Raw genomic sequence first — 12,447 nt, 5'->3', positions numbered from 1 at the left:
TTTATTATTTTAATTTGTTTTTGATTGATTTTTCTACTGTAGTTCGGGACATCGTCCCATATTAAAAACTATTTTATTATCATATATGATAGTAGGAATGCATCGTACATGTAACCTCAGGTGTTAGACCCTGAAACAGTTATTTTCTGCTACTGTGAGCATCAAATTGGTTAAATTATTTCAGTGATTTTTCAAAATACATACATCATGTACATGTATCCTTATAATCATTCTTATTGTGATTCATCAGAGGTCTTAAAAATAATAAGCATTACCATTTTTTGGAAAAAATTAATTGGATTTTCATTATGATTAAAATCAGTAGATTTTTTTTATTGTCTTAATTATTGTACATTTTATTGTCATGCACAAAAAAATACCTTTACAGGTAACATCATTTGACAAGAAATTTTTCCTGTATATACATTTGTATTGTACCCCCATTAAGACCATCATATATACAAATAATTTATAATTAAATACATTTGATAATGCTAACATTGTAATTATGCTTCTTCAATGGGACCAGGTTTACCAAAAATAAATATTAACCCCTTAGACATTATTAGCGTTATATTATATTTTTGATATATTACAGTACGGGTAGGGACTTATTTTTATGGATGCCTTAATCCGTCTAGTCGGATATGAATAATCCGACATTTTTATGGTAGGTAGTATGTTCATTAAACAACAGATCCAGGTGTGAATGGTCCTTTCATCTTAATCCGTGTTGCTAGAATTACGGTTCACTGATTTCAGAATCAGATTACCTGTAATTTTAACCTCTCAGTCACTTTATTGATTATATTAGTTCTACATCGTATTTGACATAAAATATTTTTACAGGTGAAGTACTGGAGAAAACTTTGTTTAATAAAAACAGCCTATTTTTGTTAATTATGGTTTTGATATTTCAACTGCTAATATTTATTTTCTTTGTTCTTAAAAATTATTTTTATTTTATGTTCCTTTTCGGTTTTTTTTTTTTTGTATCTTTTTCTTATTTGTTTGCATAAATTTTTTAAACATATATATTTTTACATGTATTCTATTTCTTGAAGCTTACGGTTATTTTTATTTTACTGATTTATTTTCCACGTAAATCCATTGATTAGCAGAACGCTGTCTCAAGTGCTGCTGCATACGTTTGAGTTTGACGCGGTCACATGCAAAATATTTCTATAATTTGTATTTAATATTCAGTCTGTTGTGTCAGTTCCGAGATAAAAATAATTACAGTGAGCAACACTTGTATATTATTAGTAGCTTGATGATTCTTTGTAGTTTTTACTTTTTACTGTAAACAAATATTGTCCGAAAGTTGGTGTTGTATGACTAAAATAGAACGCAAATAATAACACTAGAAGAAAATATTGATTCTTCCCGGGCATAAGTTTATTTTAAGATTTCCGTGTTTGTTCATTATGCTAAATTAATATAATTGATCTGCATTTGGGGGTAGGGGGTAAAATGGGTCCGGATCTCGAAATCCCGGGCTTAAAAACACGAAGTCCCAAGGTCCCGAATTCAAATAAATTTAAATCCCGACATCGCGAAAAAAGAATTCCCAGATCCCGAAATCCCGAACTTAATTGCATAATATTAATTTACGCACAATCCATGTAAAAAAGGAAACTTGTATGTTATATTTTTTATAGCAATCTAAAAAGAAAAAATTGCCGTGAAAAGACAATTCCATGATACACATATCATTGATCAACAGCGTGTGCACGTGGTTGAACTTTAACTTGACTCCACTCGCAATAATATTGAATGCTATTAAATGATATTAAAGATCGATTTTGTCCACTGCACGAGATTTTTATATGGCGGGAAATGTCGTAACAGTAAACACAGGTGACCTTACTGACCGACCGTGGGAAAATTCATTCATGATTAAATTTGATGTTGAATGATTGACATTTATTTATTGTGTTTTAGTTTTGAGGCTCTTGATCGATTTACCAGAATAGAAATTTAATCGATTTACATACATGTATAATCAAAACACGATTTAGTCTTCTTTAACTATTTTTTGTTTTATTTTTATCAGTCATTTCCCGGATTCCCATTTCAATAATCTATTTGGAGACCTCCTTTAAACTTCGGAAATAATACAACATCGATTTAAAAAAACATACTGACTGCGCGAGCTTTAGAATGACTAGAAGTACGACGAAAAAGTAAAGACAGCTGATCATGACTAGTACGACTAGCCTTCAACCCCATTGGGGTATAAATGTGCATTTAGTCAATAAACTATATAAGGTTAAACTTTGATTTTCGTGTATCGATTTGATACAATTTGTAAAATATATTTATAACACCGGCGATTTTCATAAAATATTTCAGACATGAAAATAGAAAGGCATATTTATATCGAGTGTCAACAATTTTAAATAAAATAAAAAAAAATAGGAATCGAAATATGATCTCGGCGTTATAAATATTGTATTAAAGGAAACCAATTGTTTGACTTTCAAAGAGATTAACGGGAAATATGTCAAAATAGAAAGCACGAGTGATCTGTCTGACCAAAATGTTTCACTTGCGAGAAATGATTGACAGGTGTGAATAGATGTAGAGGCTCCGACGGGGAAAGTTGTATCAAAAGGAAAATAACTTAATTCACAATGCCTATACATATTTCATAAATGCGATATGTTGGCCTTATACTTAAAATTGAGTTTCTTATAATAACATATAAAGGAACAGGACGTTAAAAGCGGGAAATAATATAACCATCAACGAAAACTCGTATAATTTACGGGATTGAAGTCTCAACAATTTGATTTAAACTTCTATTGAAAACAGTCTTGGTTGTTATTAGGCTTATTATTTTGAATTAGATGAAATATTTACGGTTTACAAATACAAATACAAAATAGTTTATTGGCACAAAACTATTGAAATAATTGGCAACACAATATATTGTTAAAAATCGTCTTTATTTTATTTTCAAATTATAAAAAAAATAAAATTATATTCAATTTTAATTTTTATTCTTATATTTAATTTGAATTTTATTTCTTATATTTAATTTTAATTTTAATTCTTTCTCTTTGAATACAAAACAATATTTTACATTTATCTATCCTCCATAAATACTAATATATCTGTACAGGTAAAATTTAATTCTAATCAAGCTGGTACAGATTGATTTACGACCTTCCACTTGGATATTGCACAGTAGGTGTTTATTACACTGGGACAACTGTCCGACCAGTCTGACATCTAGACGGATTAAGGCATCCATAAAAATAAGTCCCTACCTGTACTGTATGTATTAAATGTATCAACACACAGGGTTTATATTCTGAATATTTCATCCCAGCAACAACAAAACTATGGAACACTCTAAACTTAAACATAAGAAAATGTGAATCTCTTTCATTATTCAAAAAACAAATCAGTCCCCAAAATAGTAAGGTCCCAGCGTATTATTATAAGGACATCGTTTTGGTCAAATTCTTCATGCTCACTTAAGAATGGATTCAAGTTCATTGAATTCTCAACTATTCCTTTCGTAATTTAGTGGACTCTCCAAATTGTCGTTGCGGTGATGTAGAAACAAATTTTCACTTCCTGTTATTTTGTCCCATATACAATGATTTAAGACGTGAACTATAAGATTTTGTTTCAGTTCTCCCATGCTCCCTGTCCAAGTAAACACAAAATCTTTGCTTTTTGGATCAACGGTACTCTCAGATGAGCAAAATAGTTTTTTATTTAGTTTGGTGCAGAAATATATTATTAAAAGTAAACGTTTTAATCGTTGATGTTAATGCTTCATCCTTCAATAGGAACCCAAGCATTTCACACTGTATACATTACAATTATTCATGTTTATTTATTTTTTTAAAAAAAAATTTCTCATTAATTTTTTTTCTTCTTCTTCCACCTTTTTCATATTCATATATTTATTACAGAGCATGCCAGTATTTATATTTATGTATTGTTCAATAAATGTATTATTTTTGTAAAAGGAGACAGATTTGTAAAAGCAAATTGCTTGTTTCTGAATCCTTAATATTATTTCATTTGTATAATATTGTTTAAACTAATATATTATTTATTTATCTTATTATTCTATTGACTATTTATATTTTCAAAAACTTCGTAAATAAATCATATGTTCAATTCTTTATTACTTTGAACAATTCATTTACAGTTCATCAGTATAGTATGCATACATATACAATTTACAAGTTGTATGTACAGTGAAGCGTTAACAAACACAGAAATAATAAATGGTAGAAATTTCAGTCTCATACATGTATTATACAGTTTGTGAGTTTCAGGCTACATACATCATGTTCATTGTATAATGAAAATATGTTTTAAAATATTGTTACTGTGATTGAATTGTAGTCGTACTGTACACTTATTACATTTTTTTGTACAGACCTTGGTTTATAAAAATGCAATTGTAATTAGCTGTAAATAATTACAATTTTGAAACATATTCAATGTTTGAATATGCACTTGAGCATATTTTCAATTACATGTAAGTGACAGTAATCAAATGAATTACGTTGCCTTTTTGCAATATATGATATTATTGTATAGCAATATAATATTTCCAACAGAAAGTAACCAAAAGTTAGCGTGCAATAAATTCTAATATTGCACTGCAATAAATCTTCAAAATTCATGACGTCATCAATGACAAAATCTTAGTTTTAAACCAATTTTTACTTTCAAATATTATATTGCTATACAATAAAAGGGTTATTGCATGAATATTGGGGAATATTGTCCCTCGTAGAACATATATTGCACTCGCAATCTCGTGCAATATAAAATTCTACTCGGGACAATATTCCCAAATATTCATGCAATAACCCTATATTATTCTTAATGATGCATCTTGATATAGCTCCTAGGCTACATGTCTTTAGGTAAACAAAAATCTATGTAATTGTGGTGCAATTACAAAAAAAATGTAGGTTGTCTTTTTGTCTTCCTATCTACTCTAACTTTTAATGTCTTCCTAACACATTTTATTTACATTTCTTTTTATATAGTACCTTGGTAGTCAGTAGACAGATTGGGTTGAACATTTGCACTGCTAAAGTCAAGAATATATTTCTTTACAGTTGTATGTAAAATATCATAAATTAAAGAAAATACATGTAAGACCATTTTACCTACATGTACATGTAGCTGTCTTCACGATCTCTCCTATTTTGTCTTCTAGTTTGCAGGAAACATAGAACATTTTTTTTGTACAGTAGAAAGGTTAAAGGTCACCTTTTATTTTATTTTGAATTGAAAAATGAAAAAAAGAATTATAGGTCTTATATTTTATTATATAACATACATGTACAATGATGTATACTTATGTTGTGTACAAGTTATCATTTTGTAAAAATATCGTTCAAATTATAATTTGTATTTTGACTTTGTATAAATTGTAATTTGTACAAATTACAATTTGTACAAAAAGTGCTTGTACAAATTACAATTTTAATTTGAATAACTCATAACTTGTACAATATTTTATAGTATGCCTATGGATTTTGTTATTAAAAAGCATTGATATAAAAATAGAAGATGTGGTATGATTGTCAATGAGACAACTTTTCACAAGAGACTAAATGACACAGAAATTATCAAAGTTAGGTCATACTATAGAATACTTATTCAATGACCACACAATAAACCTTATTTTCAAGATCTAAAAAATACGTAAATAAATACAAGCACTAATTGTAATTTGTACAAAGTCAAAATACAAATTATATTTTGTACGATATTTTTGTACAAATTATAATTTGTACAAAATTATAATTTGTACAAAATGATAACTTGTACACAACATATACACATGGATATAATCACAACATATTAGTCGTCAAATATCAGATTTCTGTAATAACAGATTTAGATATTGTTTGACATAATATGTTTTTGATAACTTCTTGTATTTCTACAAAAAATTGCATCAAATGCCAAATTTGTCTCACTTTAAGATATATACCAATTAGTATCTACACAAAATCCACGATAATTGGTATCCAACAAAAAATGATGAATCCACAGTATGACAATTTTGTTTTACATTACAAATTACATTTTTATATTACATTACACATTTACATTTTTATATTACATTACAAATTATATTTTTATATTACATTACAAATAACATTTTTATATTACAATGTACATTACAAATGGCATTTTTGTATTACATTACAAATGGCATTTTTGTATTACATACAAATGACAATTTTGTAATACATTACAAATTGCATTTGTGTTACATTGCAACTGGGATTTTTATATTACATTACAAATGACAATTTTATAAAACATTACTTATGACATTTTTATATAAAATTAGTTTTATACAAATGGAATTTTGATTAACATCATTGTAAATTAAAACTACATTTTGTACGACATAATTATAAATGGTATGTTTATATGAAAACTATAACAACAATTTTGGATTACATTGCAAACAACATTGTTGTATTACATGTACATTACAAATGGCATTTTTGTATTACATGTACATTACAAATGGCATTTTTGTATTACATTACAAGCAATTTTTTTTGTATTACATTACAAATAATGTTTTTGTATTACATTACAAATGGCATTTTTGTATTACATTACAAACATTGCTTTTGTATTACATTGCAAATGACATTTTTCTATTACATTACCAATGGTGTTTTTGTATTACATTACAAGCTTAACTTTTGCATTGTTAAAATTTCAAATTTCATACTTGTATTACTTTTCAACATGGATCTTTGTAAAGATGTGGTTAACCTTTTTAACTGTGGCAGATATTGATATAATTAGAAATGGTTGATACAACATGATTGCTGTTGACCGTATCACACATACAATTTTACTGTATTTACTAATAAGTATATAATAATATATATACTCCCTTGGTATCTTCCATCTCTTTATTAACGTTACACAATATATTTACAGGATGCCATAGATTGTAATACAAGATGACTGAAAATGCCTGCCAGACTTCATTAAATGATTACATGACAAAGGTGCCTACTGAAGAAATACTGAAGTTGAAGGAAGAGAACTTCATACTTCAAGGAAAAATTAGAGGATATGCAACCTTAGGTAAGAGTGCAATGATACAAGGTTGGGGGTTCTCAGTGGCTGAGTGTTCTAGGGAGTCAGTTAATACTTGAACGGGAAATTAAAGTATGTGCAGCATTAGCTTAGAGTGCAATAATGCAAGAATGGGGCTTCTAAGTCGCTGAGTATTCTAGGGAGTCTGTTCAAGGAAAAATAAGGGGATGTGTAACCTTAGGTAAGATATCAATCATACATGGATTTGGCTTATCTGTTGCTGAGTGTTCTAGGGTGTTTATCCATCATTCCATCACATCAGACGGCCATCCACATGGAAGGGGTTTTAACTTTGCTTTGGAAAAATAGACAAGGTTAGCTTGGTCTGTGCAGGTTTGTGAAGTATGTCAATTACATATCAAAGGTTATTTGGTAACTCTGAGTACTCTTAAGCTTGTTTCTTGCACTGATAAACATTCCTCAAAGATGAATGAATGTGTAAAAATTGATGTTAACTTCAATTTAACAAAGAATAGTTAGAGATAACTTTCTACCAAATAAAAACAAGTCACAATGTTTCTTGCAACTGGTCACCTTCTGCTGTTGTCTGCTCTATGGTCGGGTTGTTGTCTCTTTGGCACATTCCCCCATTTCCATTCTCAATTTTATTAATTTTTCCCTGTGTATAAACGCGCTGCTGAAAAAAATGGAAATACAAAATTTTGATTTTTAGCCTTTTTTCTCTTTTCTTTATATCATGTGACCATTCATTATGCTCTGTTCTTTAAACCCTAATCCACACGCTCATATATCATAGAACTGTATTATGTACATTTTCAAGAAAAAATACCATTAATTTAAAACAAACTTGTAGCAAGTCTTAACAATGGCCTTGATATAAAAGTCAAACATGGAGGAAGTTAATAATAGAAAGAAAATTTCTTATTGACAGGTGTGTCATATGACTCATTGATCAGATCAGTTACAATATGAATTTTAGTAGGAAATTTTTTGATACTTTTTTGACAACATTTATATAATTATATTGCTCTATATAAGCTCTCTTAACTTGTGTGTATTCTTCTTAAATTGATATCATGTGTAAATCTTTATCTGGCTAAAACCACAAAAATTGAAACAAAGGATGTATATTTATAGTAGGTGTTTAATTTTATACATGTATAATTGCTGATGTTTTATTGGCTGAAAGATATCTGATTTCTTCATGTGCTTTCATATGATCATATGACAACAACCCATATGGTAGTCTTCATGCTTAACCACAGGCCCACCAGCCCAGGCTTGTAAAAGTGCTTTTGGATCTGTAAAAGACCTCTCTACAGGCCATCAGAATCCAACTTTGATTTTTATACGACCGCAAATTTTGAAAAAATTTTCGTTGTATATTGCTATCACGTCTTCGTCGTCGTCGTCCGAATACTTTTAGTTTTCGCACTCTAACTTTAGTAAAAAGGCATAGAAATCTATGAAATTTTGACACAAGGTTTATGACCACAAAAGAAAGGTTGGGATTGATTTTGGGAGTTTTGGTTTCAACAGTTTAGGAATTAGGGGCCAAAAAAGGGCCCAAATAAGCATTATTTTTGGTTTTCGCACAATAACTTTAGTTTAAGTAAATAGAAATCAATGAAATTTAAACACAATGTTTATGACCACAAAAGGAAGGTTGGTATTGATTTTGGGAGTTTAGGTCCCAACAGTTTAGGAATTATGTGCCAAAAAGTGACCCAAATATGCATTTATCTTGGTTTTCGCACCATAACGTTAGTATAAGTAAATAGAAATCTATGAAATTTAAACACAAGGTTTATGACCATAAAAGGAAGGTTGGTATTGTTTTTGGGAGTTTAGGTCCCAACAGTTTAGGAATAAGGGGCCCAAAGGGTCCAAAATTAAACTTTGTTTGATTTCATCAAAATTGAATAATTGGGGTTCTTTGATATACCGAATCTAACTGTGTATGTAGATTCTTAACTTTTGGTACCGTTTTCAAATTGGTCTACATTAAGGTCCAAAGGGTCCAAAATTAAACTTAGTTTGATTTTGACAAAAAATGAATCGGTTGTGTTCTTTGATATGTTGAATCTAAAAATGAACTTAGATTCTTGATTATTGGCCCAGTTTTCAAGTTGGTCCAAATCGGGGTCCAAAATTAAACTTTGTTTGATTTCATCAAAAATTGAATAAATGGGGTTCTTTGATATGCCAAACTAACAGTGTATGTAGATTCTTCATTTTTGGTCCTGTTTTCAAATTGGTCTACGCACATTAAAGTCCAAAGGGTCCAATATTAAACTAAGTTTGATTTTAACAAAAATTGAATTCTTGGGCCTCTTTGATATGCTGAATCTAAACATGTACTTAGATTTTTGATTATGGGCCCAGTTTTCAAGTTGGTCCAAATCAGGATCTAAAATTATTATATTAAATATTGTGCAATAACAAGTCCTTTCAATTGCACAGTATTGCGCAATGGCAAGAAATATCTAATTGCACAATATTGTGAAATAGCTAAATTTTTTTTAATTAGAGTTATCTTTCTTTGTCCAGAATAGTAAGCAAAAATATCTTATTGCACAATATTGTGCAATAGCAAGAATTTTTTTTAATTGGAGTTATCTTTCTTTGTCCAGAATCAACTTAAATCTTTGTTATATACAATATACAATGTATATTCACTTTTAACTGATAAATTAAAATAATCTTTACCATTCAGTGATAACAAGCAGTTTTTTTACATCTTAATATTTTATGATGTATTTAAATGAGTAGTTATTGTTGCAAACTTCATTAGAATATTTTAATTGAGATTAGTTTTGGAATAATGGAAAGGGGGATGTGATTAAAAAAATTGGGTTCAATTTTTCTCATTTGAAATTTCATAAATAAAAAGAAAATTTCTTCAAACATTTTTTTGAGAGGATTACTATTCAACAGCATAGTGAATTGCTCTAAGTGAAAACAAAAAAATTAAGTTCATTAGAACACATTCATTCTGTGTCAGAAACCTATGCTGTGTCAACTATTTAATCACAATCCAAATTTAGAGCTGAATCCAGCTTGAATGTTGTGTCCATACTTGCCCCAACCGTTCAGGGTTCAACCTCTGCGGTCGTATAAAGCTACGCCCTGCGGAGCATCTGGTTGTAAAATTAACTTCAGGCCTGTGGATTCAAAAATTTATTGTGAAGACTGATGTAGTAAAAAAAATGTATGAAAGCAACCCATTTAGTGGGATATTAACCCAAGATTATGGAATTATTAGCTATACCTACTTAAGTAATCATCCCTATTTTTTCATATTGATTGTGTACTTTCTGCAAACTAATATCTTTTTGCTTTCTTAAATTTTATAGGTTTTTAAAATGAACAGTCACAAATTTATTCAAATTTAAAACAAAAAAATGATATTTTGATTTGATTTTGTTCATTTTAAAAATCTATAAAATTTAAGAATGGTATGCACCTAGCACACTTCATGCTCATTATGACTTATGCAAGGTAACAACAAAAAAATCAAATTTGACATTGTGGTTTCACATTTTGGAAGAGGTTGCATTACTCAAGATTTGACCTTTACAACTTCTCAAGTTGTGGTTTCACATTTTGGAAGTGGTTGCATTACTCAAGATTTTACCTTTACAACTTCCTAAGTTGTGGTTTCACATTTTGGAAGTGATTGCATACTCAAGATTTGACCTTTATAACTTCATATGTAAACAACAAAATATGCCAACAACAGACAGAATGATAAAAGGTAGTTTGCACATATTTTAATTTTGATAATTGTATTTTCAGTTATTGTGATACTGTACCTTTGTTTTGTAAGCACATGTACTTAGGCAGCAACCATTTGATTTTCTGGGGGTGGGGCTATGGTTTTTTTTGCAAAAAAAAAGTTTGTTTCCAGTTTTTAGAGAAAAAAATAATTTGTTTTTGATTCTGAGAAAAAAAATTGTTTGTTTCACCCTCAGCTGCCACTATATGTAATGCTAAAATTGAAAGAAAAAAATTGTTTTCGACTTGTCGCGAAAAAAAATAGTTTGTTTTTCGCCGCAGGGGAACAAAAAAGTTTGTCCAGAAAAAAAACCCATAGCCCCCCCAGAAAATCAAATGGTTGCTGCCTTAATTTAAAAAGAAATTCCAGATTGGAAAAGTTTAAAAATCATATTTCAGGTAATCTTCTTCGTGAACAGAAAGAAGAATGTTCAAAATTGAAGAAAATGAATGAATCACTGAAAAAACTAGCAACTCCATCATCTCCAGGTGCAGGCATGAGCTTCAGTCAGGACAGTGGTTCAGAGGGAAACCGTTCAATGAATGGGGACACTGGAACCAGTTATAAAGTAATTATAATAGTATAACAAGTGTTGTTAAAGAAATTGTAATTGTCAGTGGTGGGTCCAGGGGTGGTTTGGGGGTAAGGGGGTCTGATGTAGAGGGTGTACTTTGATTGTCAAAATATCTCATGTTTTTAATGATTTATAATTTAAATGATTAATAGGGTAAAACCATCAAAATCAATTTTGAGGGTTTATTTAAGAATTGAATGCTTCTTTTTGTAACTTCATTGGGGTGTAAAAGCGTTGACAGAAGTACATTTTGTATGAAGTGCGGAAGCGCTTCATTCCGCGCTTAATTCTAAAAATGTGCTCACAGTCAATGCTTTGAAGTTACAAAAAGAAGCATTCAATACTTATAATTACAATTTTTAACTAGGATCATGAAAACATGATTTTTTCAAGTTTTTATTTAATAACCAGTACACTTTATTGTGGGACCTCGTGTCATCATGAATGATATATTTTATTATACCCCATGCAACGAAGTTGCGGAGGGTATAATGTTTTTGACCCGTCCGTCCGTCCGTCAGTCGTCCGTCCGTCAGTCCTGTTTCTTGTCATCGCAACTCCTCTCAAACCACACAACAGAATTTCACGAAACCTTTTCAGATAATAAGGACATACTATGTAGTTGTGCATATCAACGGGAAATTGCGATTCAATTTTTTTTCTAGGAGTTACGCCCCTTTGAACTTATTTACTTTAATGTACTACTGCAACAGTTTGTCATCGCAACTCCTCTCAAACCACACAACAGAATTTCACAAAACTTTTTCAGATAATAAGGACATACTATGTAGTTGTGCATATCGACGGGAAATTGCGATTCAATTTTTTTTCTAGGAGTTACGCCCCTTTGAACTTATTTACTTTAATGTATTACTGCAACAGTTTGTCATCGCAACTCCTCTCAAACCACACAACAGAATTTCACGAAACCTTTTCAGATAATTAGGACATACTATGTAGTTGTGCATATCAACAGGAAATTGCAATTCAATTTTTTTTTCTAGGAGTT

The 12,447-nt window shown here is 29.8% G+C and overlaps 1 protein-coding gene across 5 annotated transcripts in view; it reads left to right on the top strand.

Moving 5' to 3' along the window:
• The window catches only part of LOC139489720 (TNFAIP3-interacting protein 1-like), a 43,967-nt gene that overhangs the window by 8,924 nt on the left and 22,596 nt on the right, over positions 1 to 12,447 (top strand). For all 5 annotated transcript variants that reach the window (XM_071276456.1, XM_071276458.1, XM_071276457.1 and 2 more), the window contains exons 2-3: positions 6,964 to 7,113; positions 11,263 to 11,432. In XM_071276456.1, coding sequence (XP_071132557.1) covers positions 6,987 to 7,113; positions 11,263 to 11,432 — 297 coding nt within the window. In that variant the 5' untranslated portion in view covers positions 6,964 to 6,986. The remainder of the gene's footprint in view (positions 1 to 6,963; positions 7,114 to 11,262; positions 11,433 to 12,447) is intronic.

Source organism: Mytilus edulis, chromosome 9, assembly GCF_963676685.1.
Source record: "Mytilus edulis chromosome 9, xbMytEdul2.2, whole genome shotgun sequence".
NCBI classification, from domain to species: domain Eukaryota; kingdom Metazoa; phylum Mollusca; class Bivalvia; order Mytilida; family Mytilidae; genus Mytilus; species Mytilus edulis.
This window is presented reverse-complemented; position numbering and strand designations above follow the sequence as displayed.